The sequence below is a fragment of the Phyllostomus hastatus genome, unplaced genomic scaffold (assembly GCF_019186645.2).
Source record: "Phyllostomus hastatus isolate PE091 unplaced genomic scaffold, TTU_PhHast_1.1 phas_contig_210, whole genome shotgun sequence".
Classification (NCBI taxonomy): Eukaryota; Metazoa; Chordata; class Mammalia; order Chiroptera; family Phyllostomidae; genus Phyllostomus; species Phyllostomus hastatus.
Genome location: NW_025333737.1, coordinates 6,178,910 through 6,206,198, shown reverse-complemented (window position 1 = coordinate 6,206,198; position 27,289 = coordinate 6,178,910). Strand labels below are relative to the sequence as shown.

Genomic DNA, 27,289 nt, shown 5'->3' with positions numbered 1-27,289 from the left:
GGAGTCGTGTGGACCTCGGCCCTCCCCAGCCAGTGCTCCGGGAGCCGGTTGCCAAGACTGAGTTTAATTTGCATAAACATAAAAATCTGTTCACTGGTTTCAAGTGAGACCGCATAAACTGAAACATTTAACCTGACCTCAGCTGGGACTGCTCTTACCCTTTTATGGGTGAGTTGTGCCCAATGGGTTGGTTTAGAGAATGTTTGAGTCTGCCCATTAATGCTGTTTGATACAGTCCCTTTTTATCAGTATGGGCTTCATGGCTAAGGAAGCAGCCAATTAATTACACAAATACGTCCTTTAGTTCTGTGGAGAATATGAAGCAAGCCGGGGAGAGAAAAGAGACGATCATCTAAACTGATGTGACTGTGCTGTAGCAGTAAATGGATTGTGGCTGTGCCGGGCTTCACGCTTTATTACTCTCTCTGACGTGACTCGTTAGAACGATATCGTTTCATTTGGAAGGCGGGTTGTCCTTGTACTGTGTGCAGGGGTGAGCCCTACTGGAATCCGTGGGCCGCCAGCTCTGCTCCCCGTCACCATTTCTACAGCACCCTACCCTCCTGGCAGTGCCCCAGGAGAAGGTGTTTCCATGGTAATCAGTGGAGGCAGTCAGCTGACGTCTGGCACCACCCGAGCCGGTGTGTGCCAGCCTTCTCCCCTCTCTCCTCCCTCCAGCCTTTACACTGTTTATTAGTCCTCTTTAATGGAAAGGATATAATCCCTTAATGTCAGACACGGAGTGGCACTCAGGTTTATTTATTCCTTTAGGTAATAAATTCCCCTTCCTTATTAATTCTCAGCAGGTCCCGGAAGCTGTATTACTTTGAACATCTTGTGCAAATGTTTGTATTTTTGCCTGTTACAACAATGGGAGTTGTTTATTAATATTAGATATTTGGAAACCCCTATTCTTAGGGGGGAAATGATTTTTCTATAAAGAATTTTTAAAGATACAAATGTTAAGGTTTCAGTTTCATTTTGTAAGAATCTCTTAATGCTCTGATGTCTATGGCAATGAAACAGTCTTTCTACATCCCTTTTAATTTTTTTTAGCATTCAGTGATTTTATTATTGGATTTGAGCAATCCATATGAGTTTAAGTATTTCTAAGGTATGTGACATCTAGCCATGTTCTCTTTCTTTTTTCCAATAAGAGAGAAAGAAATGAGAATTTCAGAGCTAACCTATTGATTGTCTTTCTGACACGTGTTGAGAAGTAAATGCCTTTTGTCACAGTGGTTAGAGACCACAGCTTAGGTTATACCATACTAAGCAAACTGATTTATAATGTCAAAAGTCAGTGCTTTCCGGCAGGAGGCAGAGTCCATTTTCATCAGCACTATACTTGGAAATTCAATTACAAATGTAAAAGATGTACCAAACCAGTGTCTGAAAGAAGCAATCATTGGAGCCAATTTATGACCCCTTTTAGAAAGCTATCTTGTTAAAGAAACACAAAGCCTTTTAAAAGCTGAAGTATAAGAAAATTAGTACAACATATTTATTTCTGTTTATCCAGAGGTCAGATTCCTAGAAACAAGATCCTTTTAAAACAAAGCCCTAAGTGGAGACATACACATAGAAAGTTCTTTGTCTGTGCAGAAATATATGGCACCAAGCCGAGGCAGGGCGCCTTTTTATGCAGTAACCATTTGTGAGCACCTACTGCGTGCTGTGCATTTGCCTGGCACTAAGCAGTGGCATAGTGCATGCATCACAGAGTCTCTGCCCACAAGGCCTCACAGCGCAGGCCCATGGCAGCCATGCAGGTGCCTGTGGCTGTGCCTTCCTCTCTGGAGGGCACTCGCTCAGAAAGATACCGTAATCTGCCCAAGGTGACAAAGCTCACAGGGAGTGGAGCCCTTGGAATCACAATCCTGACAATGACCTCCTGCCACTGCCTCCCTCTTATGACAAATAGCACATACCACAAAAATCCTATTTGAAGAGGAGGGGAAAAAATAGCAGGACTAACATTTGTCACATACCCAATGCCATGCATTAGGTGACTTAATGGGCTGCATCTCCCTCTTTATGAGAATCCCATGCAGGAAGTTAAATACCATTTTATCAGTGAAGAAGCCGGTTCTCAGAGAAGGTGGCCAGCAGTGCAGGATTTCGGTGCACATTTTTTGGACACCAAGGTGCAAGGGAACCGGAAGACCAGTTGTCTTCTGGCTCGGTTGCCTGCAATATGCTCTTCTCTCTCCCATTCCCTTTGTTTATTTATGTAAGTCTTTCTTACAAGAATAATTGCTTTCTAAAATACTTCATCGTAACCTTTTTAAGAATAAGTGGCTTGTAGGCCCAGGGGACCCTGCAGGGAATGACATAATCAGGATTAGAGCTTCTGTACTGGCCGTGTTCCGAGTGTCAAGGGCTCTCGAGGATGGTCCACTGGGACACGGAAAAGAAGAAAAAAAACCTGTGCTTCGTTTTTGTTGGAGAGAAAGGGAAAAAACAGCACCTTTGAAGAGAGCTGTCACATTGTGCTTCTATTTGCACAGCTGTTTCTCTCTTAATTGCAATCCTGTCGTTTCCAAGAAGAAACATGTAGGGAAAAAAGGTACCACATAGAGTCTCAGGCGGGCCAGGAAAAAACGTTCTTTCACAGCTAACCTGATTCTTTGGAGATTTGATTTTTGTTTTATTTGGTTTCCACTTTTAAATCCTAAGTCAAAAACGTTGTTAGTAGCTTCTAACTCAGGGGTCCTCAACCTTGGCTGCACATTTGGAATAACCTGGGGCCTTCTTTTTCAAATTCCAGTACCCACCCCTAATCATCAGCATGTTTTAAAGCTCTCCAGGTGAGAATACTGTGCAGCCAGGGAGGAAAACCGCTGATCTAACTATTCTGTTCCCCAAATTGATTCACTTTTGTTGTTTTAGCTATTTCTCTTGGAATCATGTGTTAAAAATTGGGCTTGCCCCCAAATTTAATTCTGCCATGAGATTTTTTTTTCTCATCTGCATGTGTGCAAGTAGGCAAGAGAGACAGAGATGGGAAGTGTGTGTGTGTGTGTGTGTGTGTGTGTGTGTTTTCTAGAAAGCTTTGTGATCTTGTGAAGAGAACCCTATGACTTCATTTACATCTTTTGCTTTTTGTCTTCCACACATTCAATAAATTTTGATCATCTACTTTCTACTATTAGGTACTATGGCACTATGCTAGGTACTAGGAAAATAAAGATGAGAAAGACAGAGCCTCTGCTTATTGTTTAGTGAAGTGAGGTAAATATAGACAGAAATCATCACAGTACAGCTTGTTAGGTGCTAAAACAAAGGTCACCTGAGTGGCTGGGAGAGAGCATGGAGGAGGGTCATGGGAGTGATTTCCCAGATGAGGAAGAGTTTCAGGGGTTCATGCGTACATGCAAACCTTGTGCATTTTTCTACGCTGGGCACCTGTAACTTTTTTCAGATTCTTTAAGGAATGTGTGAACTGTTGTTTTGGACAGTACAGACCAACAGATTCAAAATGGCATGATGAGGTTTATTTCCTAAGAAGCTCATTCTGACAGCATGACAAAGTATACACTGAAATGGGATGAAGCTGGTGAAATAAATACCACCTCTGGGACTCTTGAAATAATCTCAGTGAAAACAATGGCACCAGAAATAGAAAAGACAAGTCATAAGAGCTTTCTGAGTTACTCTTAAAGTTTTAAAAAAATATTTTCTCTGTGCCAGGCAGTAGTTTAATTTTCTGCATGTATTCATTTAGGTAATTTTGCATCTTCCCTATGAGGTAGGTAATATTATTTACCCCATTTAAGGTGAAGAAACTGGTGCCCATAGCATGGGTAAGAATCACCCCAGGACATGGAGGGGCAGTGCCCAGAGCTGAGCCCAGGCTGTCGGTCTCTAGAGCCTCTGCTCTGCCTGCTCCGTGCTGCCTCCCAGCCAAGAATGGATGGGTGGGGATGGGGGATGAAGGAGAACTCCCTTTGGGCTTGGGACACAGTGTTTGGTGATACTTCATTGAAGTAGAGTCCTAAGAAGGAGAACATTGAGGGCAAGGTGTCGAGTTTCATTTTGGCCAGGTCAGATATGTGGTCCCATGGGCCCCCCAGGGGGGCCTGTCTGTCTGCCCACCTGGAGGTCCAGAGAAAGGTCTAAGCTGGACATTCAGTTGAGAGTTACCAATATTTTAAAGAGGAAAACTTGCAACCGCCTTCCCCACACACAGGACTGTGTCATCCTCTGTTGTGGCCTCCTGGCTCCTCAGTTGTCCTGTAAACTCTCCAAGGAGAAAGCTCATTTTCTAACTCATGTGCAAGTGTGATCTGGAAGAGAGAGTTGGAACTTCCAGCTCTGGGCAAGATGTAATGGATGCATTTCTCCCTATCCCTCTCCCTAAATAGAGCTAAAAGCTCTGGACGTTACATTATAAAACAAACTTATATAAGAAGACTGAAAATTGGAGAGCAGATGGACTAGCTAAGGACCTTAGGACTCAAGAAGCAATACGCCAGTGAGCCCCCCGGCTTTCCTTTTTCCTCCCGTGTGCCCTGTACGGGGAGCTGGAAAAGCCCCTGGCACAGAAACACCAATATGTACAGACAAGAGAAGCTTTTTTCTCTCTTGCCAAAGGACCAGGAAATGAACAGCCTAGCAAAACAGAAACCTGGACTTCCACTCCCATCCATCAGTAGAGCATTGCTGCCCTTCCCCACTGCTGGTCCCATGTGTGGTAGGAACCTACAAAAACAGAAAATTTCATTAGACTCAGAGTCTGATAACACAATACCCAAAATGACCAGCGTACAATCAAAGATCACTCATCCCTAAAAGAGAAAGATATTAGGTGTTCAACTTGTTGACAAACATAGGATAAGGGAAGTAAACCTAAAATTAATCTTTTTGCATTGAGAGGATCATTAATTTGTATGGTTAAAAAATTCAATCAAAAGACCAATTAGGAAAGCCACTTAATTAAGTTGGTATTTTAAGACAGAGAAAAAAATAAATTTAAAGTAGATAATATGAAACTTGACTCAATTAGTAAAACAATTAGCATTGTAAAATAATAATTTGATTCTCTAGGACCCAGTTATTTAATAGTTTTACCTAAATCAATGGTCGTGCAGTTGCAGTCACATGAGGAGCTTTTTAAAAGTAGATGCCTGATCCCAGACCAGTAAGTCAGTGTCCCCAGTGATTCTGATAGGCTGTCAGAGTTGACAGTCATTGGCCTAAATAAACCACAGGAGATAAGTACAATGTAAATGAGAAGATTCTTATATCCTCTGAATAGTCAAAACAGACATGACAAAGTTTATGCACTAAATTTTCCATGTTCTTTCTAAAGAAGCGCCCTCTTGAGCCATTTGTCTTGCTCTGTGCACCCTTGTGGTGAATCTGATTAGTGTTTCCCAAGCCCACAGCAGTAACTGAGAAGGGGTCAGTCTCTCACAGGCGGGCATATTGATCGTTGCAATGCATGGAAACAGAAAGTACGGGAAGACTCAGAGGAGACTTAGTTCCATTCCACTAGACGGCTTGGTTTTAAAACTTGTTGAAGTGATTTCTTGAGTTATTTCCTCAGATCAGTATTTCTGGAATTAAAATTCAACTTTTTATGAAACTACTGAATTCTGTGTTGCAAGACAAACCCAGGATATCAAACTGCCAGGTACTCTCAGGGAGAGACCTCCACTAGGCCTGTCTGAGAGTTTTAGCAAAAATAAAACAATTAGCCATTGGGCTGATACCCGTGAACTGGTAGGTTCTAACCACCTTCCTTGTAAGGAATTTGACAAGTTTAATCTAAAAATAAAAAAAAGTTAAATACACACGCCACCAAGCAGGCACTCCCAACAAAGGGCAAAAATAATTTAAGCATTCGAATTAATAGAGGAGGCTCTGGCAGGCCAGCTCCCTGTGTGACACGCTGCAAAGGAGTTTGTATTTAAGCCTGTCAAGTACAACGTTCATTTGCGATAAGAACATCATCTAGGTTGTAAATTTTCTTCTTGGTGGTGTGTGGGATATTTGGAAGAAATTGAAGTTCAATGTGGAGATGTTATTTATTCAGTACAGTTAGATGGATTAGTATTGGACATTTTTTAAAGAATTTTACTGCGTTACTTTCTTCAAGCTTTTAAAATCAAGAATTGAAAGCCCTTGTCAATCAAAGACACAAACTTAGCCCTTTAGTCAGTTGATTACAATTGTTTCCATTGACCTGAATGTATTGATCAATAGTACTAGACTCATAATGAGTTGCCTGTGTATAAAGTCAATTATCCTGGCTTTAAGACAGTTTTTTGTGACTGCTCGTGGCCCATATTTTGTATAATAGGCTGTTAGATTCTAATTTCACTGTTAGAATGTCGTGTGGTTTGCACATACTGGGATGGTTTGGGAGCTTGTGGCCCAGGGGTGCAGTCACATGAACTCCAGCAGCCCTGAGGATGCGTCTGTTTTAAAGCACATTTACAAGTTAATGTTCACCATAACAACTCAGAATCCTTAAGAAAGTAAAATAATAATTTTATTATGTTTAATAAAGCTGCAAAACACTTCTAAGTATAGTGCTTTCTTAAATATTGTTCCAACATGATAAAATTTTCAACATTTTTCTTGAAAGTGATATTTGTTAAGAAATGAACTCTCAATTATCCCAAACTATGCATTTGTTCCATGATAGCTTGACAAAATTAAGATTTTTCTATTTTCTGGTCACAATTGCTACATACCCCAAATTTGCAACCACAGCAATTTTTTTACGGTCCTGGGTTCTTTAGGTCAGGAATTCAGGAAGGGCAAAGCAGATGGCTCATCTGTAATATGTGAGGCCTCCGTTCAGAAGACAAGAAGATGGGGGGTGACTTGAGGGCTGGAGGCTGGAATCGTTTGAAGGCTCATTCACGCAGATGACTGACCCCTGACGGGGAGGACTTGACGAGTGTGGCTGTGGACTGCAGAGCCCTCTGAGGCCTTTCAGACATGCCTGGCGCTCTCACAGCATGGTGGCTTCAGACTTCTTACACGGTGACCTGGAGCTCAGAGCATGAATGTCCCCGTGAGCAGGGCAGAAGCTGCCTCCCTTTTTATACCTAACCTCGGAAGTCATGCAGCATCACTTCTGTCGCAATTTAGTGGTAAAAAACAAGTCTGGCCCTGGCCAGATGGCTCGGTTGGAACATTGTCCCGTACACCAAAACGTTGTGGGTTCAATCCCTGGTCTGGGTGCGCACAATGGATGTTTCTCTCTCCTCTATCTCTCTGCCCTGCCCCCCACTGCCTTATCTTTCTCTTCCTATCTCTCTCAAATCAATAAAAGTTATGTCCTCAGGTGAGGGTTAAAAAAGTAAAAAGGTAAAAGCAAGTCTGTGGTCAGCCCAGACTCAAGGGCAGGACATAAACCACTCCCCCCATTTCTCAACGGGAGGCATGTCAAGGGATTTGTGAACAGGTTTTAAGTCTTCCACAGTCTGTTCCTTGGTTAAAAATTATTTATATTACTCTGACTTCAAAATGCACTTCCCCTTGTCCTTCCGAGATGCCCCAAAGTCTCATCCCCTTATGGCATCAGGTTCAGGGTTGTGGTCAAGGGTCTCATCATCTAAGTCAGTCACAAGCAGATTCTCAACAAGAGTTCCTTCAACCTAGAGACCCATGAACATCGGATCTTTAAGAAGACAAGTTATCTGCCCAACATACCCAGCACACAATGGTGATACAAGGATAAAATATCCCAGCAGACACTTCATTCCAAGGGATGGGGAATGGGAGGCACCTAAGTCACTGGCCATCTGTGTTTGCAGCTAAGCCTCCTTCTTAATCTCCTTCCTGCCTCCAAAGGTTGGTGGTCCAAAAGTCTTGTCACATGTTGTGATGTCTCTGTCCCTTTCAGCCCAACCTGATGCAGTTCCTTTGAAACCTCGGTGGACTTAACTGTGCATCAATTTATAATCCGCTTTATTAGACAAAATACACATGCACAAATCTCTGCAAAGATACTCTTTTGAACTCTGGGCTTCTTTTGAGCTGCTGTGGGATAAGGTCCTTTAGACTCCTAAGAGCCTGTCATTTAATAGAGAAAATTTGTAGAAAATGCCCTGAAGATCTTTAAAGAGGCTTTCAGCTCTGCAAGTTTCTGTGAGGCACCACCTCAGATCTTTCTGAGGTCTGGACAAAGGATTTTACCATCCCACTCCAGATTTGCTCATTGCCCTAAAACCATTTCATTCAGAATCATTTGCCATCTGGAGAAGCTGCAAATAAGAAAGACTTTCATTTTCAAACTCAGCAAGAACAGGCTCCTTTATACTTTCTCTAAATTTGGCATGAAAGCTGAACAGTTCTTTATTTATTTTAATCCTCACCTGAGGACATATTCATTGATTCCAGAGAGAGAGAGAGAGATTGATCCGCTGCCTACCATATGCATCCAACCAGGGACTGAACCTGCAGCCTAGGTATGTGCCCTGACCGGGCATCAAACCCGCACTCTTTCTGTGTGTGGGACAACGCTCCAACCAGCTGAGCCACACCAGCCAGGGCTGAACAGTTCTTTATTGAGATTGCCTCTCTCGTGTTTTTTCACAAGACAGCAAGAAGCAGCCAGATGGCATTTTCATGATTCTGTGTAGAACTCCTTTTCTAGATTATTTGTTAGGCACATTTTCTATCCTCTACCTTCCCAAAGGCAACAGTGTTGTCAAATTTTCTGCCCCTTGATAACAAGGGTCCCCTCTCCTCACACTTGAGATAGTACTGTCCTTGCCTCCATACCTTCAGGTCCTCACTGACCACCTCCCTGAAGCCTGGCGCGATCCTACCAGCCATCTCCTGAAGGCTCTTTCAGCTTCCACCCATTCCCCAAAGCCAGTGCCAGCTGTTTTAGGGTTGTGTCACAGTAGCACCTCAGTCCTCCTTCCAAACTTGTATTCCAGTTCCAGTACTGTGTAACAAACCACCCCCATTTTATTACGGTTGTGGATTCCATGGGTCAGGGAATTTGGAAAGGGCACAAAGGGGCTGGTTTGCCTTTGTACCACGACATCTAGGGCTTCATTGGGAAAACTCAAAGGCTGAGGGTTACTCGACAGCGGGGGGTTGGAATCACAGGAACCCTCAGCACTGACTTGTCTGGCAGTGGGGCTAAGGGGACCCAAATTGGACTGCTCACCCCAGTGTCAACACCTCACCTCTCTGAGAAGCTCAGGTTCCTCACAGCAGGGCAACCTCAGGACAGTCGCCTCTTCCCAAGTTAATGAAGTCCCTTAAAGATGTGTGTAGAGACCACTATCCAAAGAAGAAAAGAGTTCCTCCCACTTAAGAAGACTATAGAGTAGCCCTGGCTGGGTAGCTCAGTTGATTGGAGTGTCATCCCAGTACACCAAGGTTGTGGGTTTGATCCCCAGTCAGGGCACATACAAGAAGCAACCAATGAATGCATAAAAAGATGGAACAACAAATCATTGTTTCTCCCTCTCTCTCCCTCTCCCAAATCAATAAATATAAAAAAGAAAAAGCCAAAATAATTTTAGGACTGTATAAATGTAACTACTCCTTAACTGCTAAGGAGTTGAAATTACATCCGGCCCTTTGAAGGCAACCTCGAGGCCGCTGTGGCCCCCGGTGAAAATGAGTTTGATACCCCTGCTATAGAGTAACTGCTTACAGGGACTAAGTCTGGGAAAAATAAGGCTCAGATTGAAAACTAGACATGAAGCACATTCTCCTCTCTAGTTAGTCCTGGATGATTTAAAGAAGTTGGTCATCAATTAAAAGATTAACTCTTTTTAGCAGTCCTGGCCAAGATGGAGGCATAGGTAGAAACCCTTCGCCTCTTCACAAAACCAAAAGGAGGGTAACAACCAATCAAAAATCAATAAACAACCAGAGGTGCCAGAAAATCAAACTGCATGGAGCTCCGACAACCAAGAAAGTAAAGAAACAGGAAACAGAACAACCAGACCAGTCTGCTGAGACAAAGAAATATGGCCCAAATGAAAGAACAGAGCAAAGCTTCAGAAAGAGAGCTAAGCTATGAGAAGATAGCCAACCTATCTGATGGAGAATTTAAAGCCCTGATCATCAAAATGCTGACAGAACTGATTGAGCTTGGTTGAAAAATGAAAAACAACAAAAAAAATGAAAGATACCCAAAATGAAATGAAGCAAAATAATCAGGGAACCAACAGTGACGGGAAGGAAACCAGAACTCAAATCAACAACTTAGAACAAAAGGAAGAAATAAACATCTAATCAGAAAGGAGCGAAGAAACAGGAATCCAAAAAAAATGAAGAGAGGCTGAGGAGTCTTGGGGACAACAATGTTCCAATACCGGAATTATAGGGGTGCCAGAAGGAGAAGAACAACAGCAAGAAATTGAAAACTTATTTGAACAAATAATGAAGGAAAACTTCCTCAATCTGACGAAAGAAATAGACTTCCAGGAAGCCCAGAGAGTCCCAAAGAAGTTGGACCCGAAGAGGAACACACCAAGGCACACCAAAAGGGGACAGTTACCTATGAAGGAGTGCCCATAAGACTATCAGCTGATTTCTCAAAAGAAATTTTACAGAAAAGAAGGGGCTGGAAAGAAGTATTTGAAGTCATGAAAGGCCAGGACCTACATCCAAGATTACTCTATCCAGCAAAGTTATCATTTAGAATGGAAGGGCAGATAAAGTGCTTCCCAAATAAGGTCAAGTTAAAGGAGTTCATCATCACCAAGCCCATATTATATGAAATGTTGAAGGGACTTACCTAAGAAAAAGAAGATCCAAAATATGAACAGTAAAATGACGATAAACTCACAACTATCAACAAATGAACCTAAAGGAAAACATAAACAATGAAAACAAAAACTAAGCAAACAACCAGAACAGGAACAAAATCAGAGAAATGGAGATCACATGGAGGGTTTTCAGTAGGGAGGGGGAAGGGAGGAATGTGGGGGAAGGTACAGGAAAGAAGCAGCATAACTGGTAGGCATAAAATAGATGGGGAGAAGTCAAAAATGGTATAGGAAACAGAGAACTCAGAGAACTTATATGTACAACCATGGACATGAACTAAATGGGGGGAATGCTGGAGGGTGGGGTGGCTGCAGGGTAGAGGGGGGATAAAGGGGGAGAAATTGGGAAAACTGTAATAGCATAATCAATAAAATATACTTTTAAAAAAGGTTAACTCCTTTTAAAGTAACGAGAGCTCAAGGGTTCTTGGCCTATTATCAGAGGCTTTTGTCATAAACTGTCAGTGTCTTGTGATGCACACGTTTTGCAGAAGTCTTCAGCTTCTTGAAATGATTGTTTGGGGTTCTGGAATTTATAGCTAGCATTTGAAAGCCCCACAATTTTCACTGACAAAGCATGTGCACGCACACAGAGGCAGACACATAAAGATGCAGATGGGGAAATAAAGAGGAATCTGAAGCAAAAGTGACAGCAAGCAAAATGACATGTGGTCACAGTGGACTTCGGGAGAGTGACAGCCCTATCCCCTGACCTTTCCTGATAGTGCAACTCCAGACAGTTTCGCAGCTGTAGACATTCACTTGGTATTGGTTCTTGTCCTACAAAGACTAACTCTAACCCAGCGACTCTTGTTTCATAACCTCAACACAATTTTTTCTCGTGACTGACAACTAGAACTTGGATCCTAAGGATTATCTGTCTATTAAGAGAAATCAAATGAAGTTAAATTCTATCACGAGGACTCACTATAAGAATATATAAGCAATCAAAAAGTTTAAATTCCAAACCACTTATTTCAAGGAGTTTTGAATAAACCTCTGTTTTATTATTATAAGAATCTAAACAGTTCCTTTAAGATTACCATTATAGCATTTGGCTGTTTCTGACCTCTAAAGATGAACTCTTATTTTTTGTAAAATTTTTCTAATGGCACAACCCATGAAACCAGAGAAAGGATAAAGAGAAAATACGGTATTTTGTGAGTTTGTTCTTACCACAGTGGACACCTGGGCTTCTAGCTCTGAGTGACTGCACTAATCATCTTAGTTCTCGGGAGCTAACTAAGCCAATTTGGCTTACAAATATAGAAATAAGACTTTGAAAAGAACAATCAGAGCGAACTCTCTGGTGTGCTGGAAATGTTCTATATCTTGATTTGAGTGTCAGAACTCATCCACCTATGCACTTAAAATCTGTGAATTTTATTGTATATAAATCACACCTCAATTTTTAAGCCCCTGTGTGACTGACAGGTTAGGTTATATGGAGTGTTTTGGTGGGAGTAGTGTTATGTCTTTTAATTTCCAGTGCATTCCTTTTATCCACTATTCGTAAAAGTAGTAAGAAAAAGCAGCAAAAGAAAAGGGGAGTAAGATAAAAGGCATCTATTAACAACATACTTGATCTTTATTGTTTAAAAACTGTGTTGAAAGATCCAGGCCAAAGTCTCTGTGCTCAGTCACAGTACTTGTTTTCAGTGCTGGAATACTCCCATAGGGCGGAGGAAGTCTCTGCTCTCCTGTGTCGATAACTCATTTGTTATGCCTCAACACTGGAAGATGTCTTTCCCTTTATTCTAGAAACTCAGTACTTTCTCTGGGATACATTTCCCTGTGATTGTTAAATAAGTTGGACTGGTACCTGTAACTTCTTTCTCTCTAAAGCCTGAAATCTTTGACACTGAGAAATTTTATTCAGTCCACGGCCACACCACCCTGAACGCGCCCGATCTCGTCTGATCTCGGAAGCTAAGCAGGGTCGGGCCTGGTTAGTACTTGGATGGGAGAAATTTTATTCAACTGTTCCTTGATTTTCTGCAGATCTGTTCTCCTACTTACTAATTCCATTGTGTTTTCAATTTGTCATGTTTATTTTTTAGAATTATTTCATTTTCTAACTCTGGTCTGTTTCGCACTTCTATCATAAACGAGAATACAAAGTTGAGGCTTTCTCTTCTGGCCTCTGCTTCCTTACACTTGCACGGGTGCAGAGGAGGCCGCCCGCTTGGAGTCCGCAGACCCGCCTCTTCCTTCCCAACTGCCAGGTCGTTAATTAGTCTGGTTGTGTCCTTACTGAGGAGGCTGTGAGAATTGACATGGGTTATAATCAGAGACTGTATTTACACTGTTCAAATCTTCAAGACCAAAGAAGAAGTAGACTTAGATTTGTATAAGCACAGCGATCCCACAGAGTATAAGAAATATGAAGGCAGCTGCTAGGGAAAAGCGTTGACAGGGAGTTTCACTTCTGTTCAGGGAAACTTCCTGGTATGCCGTGGCTGCCCACAGGTAACTGAGGAGGTGACAGTTCCCTCACTGACCTGTTTCCACACGGTCCCTTCCCTCTGCCTGGCACAGCTGCAAGTTTTCAGATACTGTGCTCATACCTTCTCTAGAGTGTAAAAACTCTTAAAGGCAGAGGGGTTTTGCTTATTTATCTTTTTATGCCTTGAGTTGCTACTATTTGATCCTTACCACAGTTTTTTAAAGCAGACCAGGCATCTGCTGTGACCTTTATTTTGCAGAAAAGGAGAGAGATGCCCCAGGAAATTAAATGACTCATTCAGGATCGCCTGGCTGGCCTGGGGTTAACACCCATGCCGTCCCTCACTCCACCGCTTTCCCCCTCCTACCACCCGGTCTCCCAGAGCCAAAGGGACATTCTAGCTGCTCTCTGTCCTGCCTTGGTGATGGCAGGGGCAGTCTTTTCCTACCTGTATAGCAGAAGATATGTATTAGGCACTGTTTCCCCTGGGACTCTGGCACGCCCATAGGCCTGAGCACACGCATGAAGAATTCCTACAAACAGCAGTATGACGCCACCCAGACAGGCTGGAACAGGGAAACAGGGAGAAAGAAAGCCCACACTCTGAGAAGAGAGTCTGAGGCTCCTGACCTCGGGCCCACAATGCACCTGGGCCGGGTCGTCTGGAGGGTTTCAGTGCTCGCAGCTCAGTCTCCCCCTCCGCCCCCCTGCAGCTCACGCTCCCGGGATGTGCCAGCAGGGCTACCGCTGTTAGAACTCTCGTTTTATCAAACTTTAATCAAGCTGTCCTGTGAAGTGCTACATAAATTCAATTTTGGATTTTGTGTATGGAATAATCAAATGAGAGTGAAGCACCGCAGACATAAAATGTTTTTTTAAAATGAAAGCGATACTTTTAATTTAATCATCTAAAAATCAGCTGGACGGGATACATCTTAAGTGGCAGAAAGATGGATGTGTTTTCTCTTACCAGTGGCCTCAGAAAGCCCATGATCTCCATAGGTTTGTGAACTGACTTTTAATTCCTTGAATATTTTCTCTTCTCTCCATTAAGAGCTGACCCCGACATGCTCTAGAATCCATCTAAAACTCAGCCTCCTATGCAGATTTGTTCCACCTCTGCTCCCAGTGCCCTGGCCCTTTGGGAGGGGGGTGCTGGACAGCCAAGGCCCAAGTTCCGAGCTGCCCCCAGCACACAGTGGGACGTGGTCTTCCTCAGGCTCCCACAGGTCCAGCCAGGTGCCAGAAGTGGGTGGAAAATTGTGGGAGAGCATACTTAGAAAACACCTGATCAACTAAATAAACATTATCAATTATGTGCCAGACACTTTGGGACCTCTATAATCTGTAGAACTAGTCCTTATAGGACAGTTCTTCGAGATATGGTGATACCAACAACATTTGATCTTACCAGGCATTGGAACAATCCACATAATAGACACAGAAAACAAATAAAAGGTGAAAGAATTGTGTGAAGGTGAAATCAGGATGCTGAAGCAGAAAAAAATTGACAAAACTTCTGCACGGGAACAAAAACAGAGAAGGAAACAGCAGCAATGCTCAGCATCCCAGTGCAGAAGGAGGGTGCGAAGAACAGAAAGAAGACGTTTTACCTTGAACCCTTGGAGAGAAGGAAAACAAAGAATACTCAAAATCTGTATTTGAAATTTTGATTCGTATGGGGAAACAAAAAACATACCTCTGGGTGGACGTGGATGCTGATGAGATCCCAGAAGGTCTCTGTACTCCTGATAACTCTCAAGGGCTGCTGGAGAGCTGGAGAAATCCTGGTGAAGAGGTTCTGAGAAAGCGCTTTGAGACCATAGCAGTCAACACATTGTTCTGTTCAAAAGCACAGCAGAATCAGATGCTAGAGATCTGGGAGAGCTGCATTCGGGCAGACGCCCTCAGGGCAGTGAGAGCCCCTGCCTGTGTTGGTGAGGTTTGTTGAGAAATCTCATACCTAAGAGAGGCCTCTGTGGGCTTCCTGTCTTTCGAATTTGATGCTGCAATTTTGGATGTGAAATTTCACACTATGATAACTGAGGCTTGGGGATTAAACGTGTAGTATTGTTGTGGCCAGACTTACCTTGTGTCCAGTGGATTTTCTCCCAAAATGAAAGCAGTGGCTTACAGACTTTTAGAGAAATGTCCCCAAGCCATCTACATACTCTGCCCTTCCTGTGCCTTACCTGTGTGGTTGGCAGGATCGGTGCTTGCTATGGGAGTGTCTGTTGCATTAGGAACAATTAAGGAAGTTTGTTCTTTTTTTCCACCAATCATCACAACTGCTTTCAGAGCTTGACAATGTCATTTCTGTCCTCTTTCAGAACAATGAAGAAAGGGGTAGAGAACTCAAGGAAATGTGCCATTCTCGGTGGACAGGCAGTCATGATGCATTTGAAATTTTAGTAGACCTCCTACAAGCACTTGTTTTATGTTTAGATGGTATAAATGGCAACACAAATATTAGATGGAGTAACTGTATAGCAGGCAGAACATTTGTACTCTGTAGTGCAATAACAGATTTTGATGGCATCGTTACCATTGTCGTTCTTTAAAATGTAGCTTTTACAAGGGCCTTTGGGGAAAATCTCCAGGCGCAAACCCCTGAAGTCCTCGTTGTAGCCAGTAGCTTGACTGCAGTGCTGCATTCACCAAGTGAAGTGATGGACAGTATTGAAGTTTATCATGAATTTTGGTTTGAGGAAGCCAGCAATTTGGCCACCAAGCATGATATTTAGATGAAGCTCCCTGGGAAGTTCCACAGAGCTCAGCAAGGGAAGCCAGAACCTCAGCTGACCTCCGAGAGTCACTATAAAGAAGCTCTCAGCGTTCTAACCATGCAACACATTGTTCAGGAACCGAAAACTGCATTCTCAGAACAGCACCTCAGAGCTCTTAAATGTTCGTCTCTGACGCCTCCGTCACAGGACAGCTCAGTTCAGTACACTGGAGGGGCACCGTGCTGCCACGCACAGGACTCTGACCACTCTCCGCCACACTGCATTGTTTTTGAATCGAGTGGAAACACAGAGGGAAGGATCGTCGAGCTTCACCCTCCATTTTTCCCTAATGTTTATGCATTGCTGAAGGTGCTATGTATTCCTCCTCTGATGAAGATTAAGAATGAAAATTATGAAAATGGGCAAAAGCATCTCAAAGCATACCTGAGGACTACTTCTACAGCCTGAAGGTCAAGTACCTCAGCTTTGCTTAGCATCAGTTTTGACATAAAACGTGATTTGGATTAATGGCAGACACATATATCAAACCCTATACAATGAAGTTAGAGCTTCCTACAGATCATTCAGAAACCATCAAAAATACCTGAGAGACCTTTAAAACAGGTATTCTCTTATGTTTGATATTGAAAAAATCTATAAGAAATTTTAAAACATTTTGTGAAGAAGCTATCAGGTATATGTAAGCCATGTACTCACTGAATATCTTGAGTACATTAGCCATTGCTAATCTGCCTGTTTGAGCTCTGATGCTTCGGAGAACTGATCTTCCAGAAGATAGCATTTGCAAGTGCCATGTTACACACCTACATGATCTGTGCTAATGGCACTTAGGGGTTGTTTTAACTAAGTCATTTTAGACCTAACACTCATTTTCACTGTGGGTCCAGTTGTCAGGTATTGAGTTGTCAGTTCTTTGAAGAAATATATTTTGAGGATGTGTGGGAGGAAGGAATACATTTTATAAAATTGTACCGTGAAGCTCATGACTAATCTTTGAATAGCAGGAGTTTTAAGTATGCTATTAAAAACCTGTAATGGCCCTGACCAGTGTGACTCGGATGGGCACCACCTGCACACCGAAAGGTCGCTGGTTGGATTCCCAGTCAGGAGAGCACGTGCCTGGGCTACAGGTTTGGTCCCCATTTGGGGCGCGTGCAAGAGGCAGCCATCCATGTTTTTCTCTCACATCCATATTTCTTTCCCTCTCTCTCTCTCTCCCTTCCCCTCTTTCTAAAAATAAATAAACAAAATCTTTTTTAAAAATCTGTAATGGAGCCCAGGCCAGTATGGCTCAATGGTTGCAGTATCATCTTGTACACCAAAAGGCAAAAGGTCACAGGTTTGGTTCCTGATCAGGGGACATACCTAGGTTGCAGGTTCAGTCCCCAGTCAAAGTAAATACAGGAAGCAGTGGACTGATCTCCCTCTCCCTCCCTCTCCCTCTCTCTCTCTCTCTCTCTCTCTCTCTCTCTCTCTCTCTCTCTCTCACACACACACTCAAAAACTAAATCTGTAGTGGACATTTTAGGGAATTAAGAGACAGTAAAACAAACCTGTGAGCTTGCCAAACAAGGATTTCAGTGTGGATTTTGTCTTTATTCCATGAACAAGTCACAGTTAAAGATTTAATGGAAGAACCTGCCATTGTTGTTCCTCATCTGGTTGTTGCTGTTTACATTCCTTTGTTAAGCCTATGTCTTTGTTTTAGTCCTCATCAAAGGATATGTTTTTATTGATTTTGGAGAGAGAGACAGACAGACAGACTGAGAGAAACATCGATCAGTTGCCTCCCATATGCTCCCTGGCTAGCGATTGAACCCACAATTTAGTTATGTGCTCTGACCAGGGATCAAACCCACAACCTTTTTGGTGTATAGGATTATGCTCCAAACGCCCGAGCCACTGGGCCAGGGTGAGCCTGTATCTTCATAAGCTTTTTAGTAGGTGTGTGTCCAACACTTCTGTTTCATGATCAAGACAGGATCAGCGGCCATGGAGACTGACAGCTGATTTATCGGTTTTCTTCCGTCCTTTTTCCGTGACTATATCTCCTGCCTCATCTCGATATATAAGCAAAACCTGGAAAACCTACAAAAACGTATTTTGTGGTTATCTAGGAATAATGCAGAAACCATTGCTGTTATTTTTGGTAAAGAAAGTCAATTTCATATAGTTTATTTCAACATAAATTGTGAATTTTGGGTTTTTTTTAATTTATTCACTTGATGTTTAGAAACACTTAGTTATACAGCTTATGTTCATTTGTACACGGTATCTGAAAAAGCGGGCTGTGGTAGAGAACGTGGGTCTGGTTATCCTGCAGGCCTGCGGTCCAGGGCCAAGGTCTGCAAATCCAGTAGCCTCACTGAGCCTCATTCTCCTTACCTGTAGGGTGTGGGCATGGAACTCGGTGGCCTTCCAAATGTATGAACTGCTACAGTTGTTTCGTACTCTTCTCTTCCACGGGGTTTTGATCACCCCCATCCCAGGCTGCCTGGCCCTCCTTATTGCCCCCAGTGGATACCCTGGCAATGCTGATTGCCAGACTACACTGACAGCACCTGTGGTGGCCAGGAGGTGGCACTTTGGTATTTTCTGCAATTGAAGAACAAACCACAGAAGGAGAAAGCACTTGGGTTTTTGCTTTGCTGACCAAAATAGAATATCTAGGAATCAAAACAATCAAGGAGTTATGTTTTTTATGTTTGCATATAATAAATGAAATTGGCTTTTGGTAGTGGTGATGACACACAGGTCTGTGGGTCTTAACACACGCATAGATTTGTGTAACAACCACCAACAGTCGGGAGACAGAGTCATCCATCACCCCCCAAAACACCCTTGTATCTGACTCTCCCTGATCCCAAACCCTGACATCCACTGATCTGCTTTCCATCCTTAGAGTTTGTCTTCTAGAGAGTACCACTTAAGTAGAGTCACACGGTAGATAACCTTTTGAGGCTGACTGCTTCACTTAGTGTAATGCCTTTGAAATATATCCATGTTATTGATAATGTTATTGATACTAATAATTTGTATCATTAGCTTGTTCTTTTTTTATTGCTGAACAGCATTCTGGTGTATAGATGTATCAATAAACATCAAACAGATGTTTATCCATTCAGCTATTGATGGGTGTTTCAGTTGCTTCTAGTTTTTGGCAATTATGAATAGAGCTGCTGTTAATATACATGTATAAATCTTTGTGTGAACATTTTATTTCCTTAGGATAAACGCCTAGGAGTGAGATTGCTGGGTCACATGGTAATTCTGTGTTTAACTTTTTGACGAACTGCCATGTTGGTTTCCCAGTGATTTTTACATTTCCACCAACGGTGTATGAGCCTGGAGTTTTCTTTTTCCAAAGATCTTTAACTGCAAATTTAATTTTCTTAATATACATAGCAGTAGTCAGCTTCTCTATTTCTTTTTGGGTGAGTCTTGGTAGTTTGTGGCTTTCAAGGAATTATTTGGTTTTGTCTAAGTTGTTGAATTTAGGTACATAGACTGGTTGAAAACATTCCCTTACTCTTTCAATGTTGATGTGGTCTGTGGTATGCCCTCTTCAACTCCTCATGTTGGTAATTATATCTTCTCTCTTTCATTCTTTTAGACAAGAGATTTAACAATTTTATCAACCTTTTGAAAGACTCAGCTCTGTGTTTCATTGATTTTTTTTCTGTTGGTTTTTTTTTCTGTTTTCAATTTCATTAACTTTTATTCTTTAACTTCCATCTACTTTTTCCATGAAACTTAATAAAAAAATGAAATCATCAGGAATACTGAGAAAAAAATGTCTTATTAAATTATAAGAAGTCTTTTTAAATGTGTTCCGCTGAGAACCAGCCTGATAGTTCTCCATGCTGTGTCCTGCACAGTTGACTGGTCTGAGCGTCTCCAACGGGAAGGACCAGCTGGTCGTGTTCCACACCAAAGACAACAAAGACCTCGTGGTCTGCCTCTTCAGCAAGCAGCCCACCCACGAGAACCGGATTGGAGAGCTTGTTGGAGTCCTGGTGAATCATTTCAAGAGGTAATATTTGAGTTTTGTAACTAAGACAAGCTTTAAACATATGAAGTCTTTCGTCATAATTCTCACTGAACTTGTTTTGTGCCAATTTTAGTGTATTGAGTTATTTTCCTTCATAAGGACAACTTAAATCATCTGTTTCACAGAAGGCAAAATTAGCCTCCAGGCTTAGTTTCAAGATTAGGAAGGATCCTCTACTTTTCCAGCCTCCTGCTGAACCAACAGTGAGAGATTTCGCTAATGGCGGTTTCTTCCCTGCTCATCCAAATGTAATTAAACCAAAAAGATAGAAAAATTTCTTTTTGTCACAGCATCTCGTTTACCCCTAATATAATCAGTGAGTGTGTCTGCTGTGACTGAGAACCAGCTAGAGGGCAGGTTTAGAGTGACATGGGGTCCACGACAGCTAAAGGGGTTCTTGAGTGAGGCGGTAGGTAACCTCTACAGAAACGTGGCGTTGTGCTGGAACACGGCGCGTTCTGACAACTTCATGGGAAACAGTGATGATGATACCTGGGGTGTTTATGCATGTGTGTGCGTGTGTTGTGAACAATGGTGTGAGAAGTATAACAGAGAGCAGGTCCTGAGGGTGATGGGGACCAGTGAGTGGGTGATTTTAAGCAGGGGAGTACTGCTGTCTGGTTATTTGTTGGAGTCGTTTTGAGGTGGGCTTTTCCTTCCCACGGTAGGTCACGGAGTGTTCAGGGTAGGGTGTTTCTCTGACTTCTTCCCATTGTGGCATGCCGTCTCTGCCTCCCCCACCCTGCTGCCGGGAGACTGCTCCTCAAACTCAGTGACTGAGAAGTGAGCCCAATGTCCAGTTCCTTTTCTTCTAAAAGAGGTTTACTAAGTTGCCAGAAGTAACCAAGTATTCCTCATGAGTATTGCTTATTCTTTAGGTTTAGACATGACTTCCTTATCTAAGCAAAGGCATGTTCACAATCAGATGTCCACGTGTCTAGTTCTACTGTGTTCATCTTTGCTGATAAATGTGTGGAGTATAACTTTAGAAGTATGCTGCACAGACTATTTATGTTATTAAAACTCGTATTCCAGATCAAAATAGACTTTAAATATCCTATATAGCTAAATGCTTTTAAGTGCTATAAATAAAATAACATTTAATGATCATCTGGTGGAAAAAGTAAGGATCTAAGTAAGGAATTACCAAAAAATAATAAACATATGGGCCTCTGAAAAATTCCCTTTCATCTGCCAAATAATTACGAAGCTAAGAGAAATACTGAAGAGCTGAGACTGGAAGGGAGATGCAGGGCAAAGGCATCTCCACAATTAAATGTATCACCCAAGTTAGCAGCCTTACAGTGTTTTCCTCCTAATATTTAGTTATGGCAAAATATGGACAGGTAAAGGGGTTTTCATTTGGATGCCTGTACTAATAAATAGTTTTGTCTGGGAAGTTGAAGTATGTCTTTTTTTATCAATCTGGATCTTGTTTAACAAAGTCCGACCCCCGTGACATGCCTCTGCACATGGGGAGGATGTGAGTCTGACCCCGGAATCCACCCCTGCTCTGTCTGACCTGCATGTGCATTTCCAGGGACGTGTCCAGTGCAGTCCCTCAAAACCTCAGTGCAGGGCGGGGCCCAAGTAGGTTTACAGTTGTTCACATGGGAAATAATAAAACAAAAAATAGTACAGTAACTAATAAATAATAGTACCAGAATAAACTCTGTGTTTTGCATACTCACACCTGTATATGTAAAATTTTTAAATGTCTTTAAAATTTATAAATGGAAGAAAGAGCAGAAGACTATTAAGTTTTTAGATTTTTTAACTAGTTTATTCGTGATACCCCTGCCCTATGAATTAAGAGGTCAAGTACCAATAAGAGATAAAACCCCTCCTTCCTGCCCCCAGACAATTCAGGCTTGGGTTTTTGACTTAGAGCTGTAGTCATCAGCTTGCTATTGACTTCTTGAGGAAAGGTTAATTTGATTTTTTTCCTAGCTATTTTCCTTTATTGTCAAGTTTCATATCATTGGCGTGACTTTGAGAAACAGATTGTGTTTTACAAGCATAATGAGGTTGCACATAATCATATTTATCCGTGGGTTCATTATGGAAATCCAAAGGTGAGAGGGATTTAAGGCCAGATCAGTTCTTTATCTTCCAAATAATTTTCTTCAAGAACATTCTGGGAAGTTCTGTTGTTAGGAGTTGAGAGGAAAGGGCTCAAGATAACAAAGCATACTGTTGATAGACTAGATGTGAACAGGAGTCATTGTCTGAAAAACTATAAAGAAAAAGGATTAGCACTTAAAGTATGTGAGTGAAGTTTCAGAGAGAAGAGGGAGACGTAAAAATTATGAAAAAGAGTATCTATTATACTAGGCCAGCACAACACTATATCCAAAATAGGTACAGATAATACAAGAAAAGAAAATTATAGTCTAGTCTCATGTTAGTGCAGAGGTTTTTTTAAATCCTAAATAAAATGCTCCAAAATTGGATCCAAGAGTTTTTTTGTTGTTGTTGTTTTTTTAAAGAATAATGCTTCATGGCCAGTGAGGCTGTACCATAAGAATACAAGGATGGCTATCCATTAGAAAGGTCTGTTAATCTATTCATATATAATAGTGTTTTTTTATCACCATTTATCTGCCTATACCCTCTTCCACCTTTACCCATCCCCAACCCCCCCCCACCTCAAGTCACCACACTATTGTCCATGTTCATGAGTACTTTCTCTTATTTTTTCCTTTTTTGCTCACTCCCTCCACCTGTCCGGAGCTACCAGCCTATTCTCGATGAGTCTGTCTCTGTTTTGCTTGTTCATTCAGTTTGTTCATTCGATTCCACATATGAGTGAAGTCATGGGGTATTTGTCTCACTCTGACTGGCTTATTTCACTTAGCATGTGTTCTCCAGGTCCACCCATGCTGTCACAATGGGTGAACTTTTCTTCCTTTTTACAGCCAAGTAGGATTCCACTGTGTAAATGTCCCATAGTTGTTTTATCCTTTCATCAAATGATGGACATGGGCTGCTTCTAAATCTAGGCTATTGTAAATTATGCTGCAATGAACATAGGGGTGCTTACATTCTTTTGAATTAGTGTTTTGAGTTTCTTTGGATAAATTCTCAGTAGTGGAATCGGTGGGTCATAAGGCAGTTCTATTTTCAATTTTTCCAGGAACCTCCGTACTGCTTTCCATAGTGGCCGCACTATATAAATAGTCCTTAAAAGAAGACAAAAATACTATTTGATAAAATGTAATGCTTTTCCTCATTAAGTATTCACTAAGCTTGGAAACAAAATGAATAAACCTTCAGTAAAATAGGAACGGGGACAAACAGGGGACACACCTGCAGCTGCTGATTACAATCAGTTGAGCAGAAATGGTAATGAGGCCGCCACCCAGAGCACCTGTGGCCTAAAGAAACTCTTCCAAGTCCTGCCTCACGTATGGAGGGTGAGAGAAGTGGCCTTAGGCAGTTTAAGGAGAGAATGAGGTGAAGTCACAACCTGAATTAAAACTATAGGACAGCCCTAGATGATTAATAACCTCACTTCCTCACTGGCTAAACTTCATTCAACCAACCGCTGCCCCTGCTCAAAGCAAATAATAAACCAGAAAGAAAACAGCAAGAGAACTGTACACAGGCAATATGAAAATAAGAAGCAAAGAAAATAAGGAGAGGCAGGCGAATAAAAAAAAGGAATAAACTTTACATTAAAAAAACAGCTCAAGCACAGACCCACCTGAACAGACACCATCCAGGCACACAGGAGGCGGCCATCAGCGTGCGTCGTCCTGGCTGCACCCCGCGGAGCAGGACTCCCACCCAAGGAGGAAGGGCAGCCCCCAAGTCAGACACGTGGTACGTTAATGAAGCTAAATAGGTTTCTGTACTTCAGTTGTTCTCAGGGCCTTCAATATGCCCTTGTTCACTTTAAATGTAACCACAAGGGTATGTATATTTATATACATGTGTGTATATTTACATATACAAATATACAAAAATTTATATAAATATGCACACATATGATTGTGTATATCACAGGCTATTTCCGGAAAGATATACAGGCACTGGGTAACAGTGTCTCTGGAGAGGGAGGGGGAGATGGGGTACTGGGAGAAAGAGGTAGGAGGGAGATTTCTTTATCTTTCACCGTAAATGTTTTGCAAAAAGTGTATGTTACTTATCTAAAGTTTTTTTCATTTCAATAATAAACTAATGGCAGCTCTTTTTAGGCATATTATAGATGGCTTTAAATGCATGGTTATTTTCCTTTCCCATTTAGAAAAGTAGAAAAGAACAAAAGAGCTTTCTAAGTGAAGGATCTATCTCATGGCATTTGAATGTCTTGAAAGAAAGCCAGATAAAACCTCTTAGAATATCATTGTTCTGTATGGTCCCACTGTATACAGCACGAGAACCTAAAGTGGGTTCCTTTCCTGGGGTGGCTGTGCCAGTGGCTTTTTTTTTATTATTAAAGCTTTTGTTTTCTTTTTTAGAGAGAGGGGGAAGGAGGGAGAAATAGAGGGAAAGAAACACAGATGTGCTAGGGAAACATTGATTGGTTGCTTCTCATGTGCCCCCAACTGGGGACAGGCCTGCAACCCAGGCATGTGCCCTGAGTGGGAATTGAGCTTTCGGTCCACAGGCCAGCACTCAGTCCACTGAGCTACACCAGCCAGGGCTGTGCCCATAGATCGCCAGGCCAGTTTGTGTTGCAGAGGTTCTGAAAGTGGCTGACTTGACTTGTGTATCTCATTCTCAGCAGTGACTACCTGCTGGTAGTGAACTTTTCTGCCCACTAGCAAACAGATGGTCTGACATTGGCTGCCCTAACTACAGAGTCACCAGAAACTCTGTGATATTCAGCTGTCAAAGGACCCATCTGCCCTGAGCAGCTGTCCAGGCACTTGCCTGTCTGGATGCTGGAAACCTCGGTATAACCCCAACCTCAGGCATGGGAACTTATTTTTCCCGTTCTATTTCTGTGGGGGAAAGCCAGAAGTCCGTGCCATCTGCTTCTTGTTTTTCATAAGCAGTATCCTGAATATCTGCTTTATTAAAGGAGTGCCATTACGGGGTTTAACTGAACACTTGACCTGTTTCTCTGCTCTAGTTTGCTTGTGTACTTGCTAAATCACACTTCAAACCACAGGTAGACGCAGATCAATAAGCAGGCCTTTGGTTGTAGCCGGGAGAACACAGGTCAGGGTAGAGGAGGCCTCCTCACCGGAGGTGGAGGAAGCAGAAGAGGGAGGGAGGCACCTCCCAAAGGCCCTGCCCCTGGCCCCCACTGCCCAGCACCACCGCTGCTCACCACCTTCCCGCTGCTGCAGTGTGGCTCTCCTGCTCCTCTGTCCCTGACCCTGAACACCTGTTTTCATGGCCTGTGATCTGTGTTTCCAAACTGCTTTCCTTGAGTGCCTGGCTACTAATCACAGTAGTTGAAATTCCAACTAAAAATATGTAAGTAAAGCAAAGATAGCTGAAAATAATGTAGATAGCCAATTATAACTAAAGGTTTGGTTAATCAAATTATGGCCCATCTCCTTAATGGGGCATTTGGGCCATTTAAAATTATAATTATGGCCCTGGACAGGTGGCCCATTTGGTTGGAGCATCATCCCAGCACGAAAAGGTTGCCAGTTCCATTCCCAGTCAGGGCACGTGCCCGGGTTGCAGGTTCAGTCTCTAGTCGGGGTGCATTCAGGAAACAACTGATCAGTGTTTCTCACATCGACGTTTCTCTCTTTCTCTGTCTTCTCTCTCCCTTCCTCTCTCTCTAAAATCAGTGAAAATGTCCTTGAGTGAGGATTTTTAAAAATTGTAACTATTGAAGGCATCTGATTTACAGTGACAGCATTCACCCTCCTCTGCCTTCCAGCAGAGATGTACATGAAACACAGAGAGAAACCCCAACTCGCCGTACTGCTGAGAACCAGAGATGTTACCTAACCAGAGGTCCACTGCGAGGGACGGCCTTGGGCTCTGCTCACGTGTCGCCTCACCCAGCCTTCCCTCAATGCCCTGGAGGGGACTCCCTGCCCTCCTGCTCTGCTCGATTTTCCACATGGCTGTCATCTCCATCTGCCACTGTGCCTTTGCTTGCGTGTTTCTATGTCATATATATTCCAGCTGGAATATAAGCACTGTGTTAGCTGGGGCTTTATTTCTGTTGTTCAGTGTGGTCTCTGTAGCGTTCAGACCAATACCTGAAAGTCGGAGGGCTTCCAGCAGATAACCGTTGAGCACACATGGTAGAAGCCAGCTGATGGGGCCCACCAGCCACAGAATGCTTCCAGCCCTTCCCTACTGATAATGTGCATCTTGCCCACCAAAAGATAGTAACTTGGTTCTCCTTCTGCATGAAAGAAAAGAAGAACTCTTTTATAGTTTCCTACCCTTTATGATACCTGTTCTTGTGTTGATTCCAGGATTACAGCTCTAAGCAATGTGATACATCTGGGGACAGAAGTGAAGAGTTATTTTTAAGATACTAAATCAGCCACTTAAAAGAGCTATGGGCTTTGAAGAGCCATGGGTATGTTTTATGCTGGGGGCTGCAGATTTTCATTTACTTTTTTTAACAACTAAAGAACTAGAAATAATTCCAGACTCTCCGTGTCATTAACCTAATAAGGAGCAAGATGTAGGGACTTCTGTCAGATCAGCAGCTTCAGGGTAAGGAGAAGACTTCAAAACCACAGCGAGAGGCTGTGCACGTGAGCCAGCTCTCCCAGCTAAAAGGTGGGACACGATTCTAACCAGAGACAGGTGGGCTATAGAAGGAACCCGAAGGAACCCATGTGCCCCTTCTGTGCAAGGACACCAGGACTGAGGAGTGTCTCCTCACTTATGAGGAGTATAAAAAAAGAAAGTAGCAGTGAGGAAGGTGCAGACCATGGACTTAAAAGAAATGCCAGTTTCTGAAAAGGATTATAACAGAAAATTCACCTTATAAGATTTTAAAAGGTGAACTCTGAATAAAACTCAGGAAAGCATAGATTCTATATGCACAGGTCAAAGACCATATGGCAGACAGAGATAAAGAGGGGCTGGCTGAGAAATAAAAAAGATCAGTTATTGCGTGACATAAGAAAAGATGTTAAAGCATGTAAATCAACCTTAAAATGTGGAAATAACAGTTGGTACTGTAGAAAGCAGAACTGTTGTGAAAGAAGACTTTAAGAATGTCTCTCGGCCTGCAGAGGAAGGGGACAGTGACGAACAAGCTGGCAGATGCAGAGGACAGAGAACAAAAAGTTTACATTCAGTAATGTAATTGAAAAAGGAACAAACTGAGTAAAAGTAAGACTGTGTT

General features: G+C 42.4%; 1 protein-coding gene across 2 annotated transcripts in view; it reads left to right on the top strand.

Annotated features, from left to right (window-relative positions):
* The window catches only part of MYO1D (myosin ID), a 320,834-nt gene that overhangs the window by 198,738 nt on the left and 94,807 nt on the right, over window positions 1-27,289 (top strand). For both annotated transcript variants that reach the window (XM_045836252.1, XM_045836251.1), the window contains exon 21: window positions 19,832-19,986. In XM_045836252.1, the coding sequence (XP_045692208.1) occupies window positions 19,832-19,986 (155 nt within the window). The remainder of the gene's footprint in view (window positions 1-19,831; window positions 19,987-27,289) is intronic.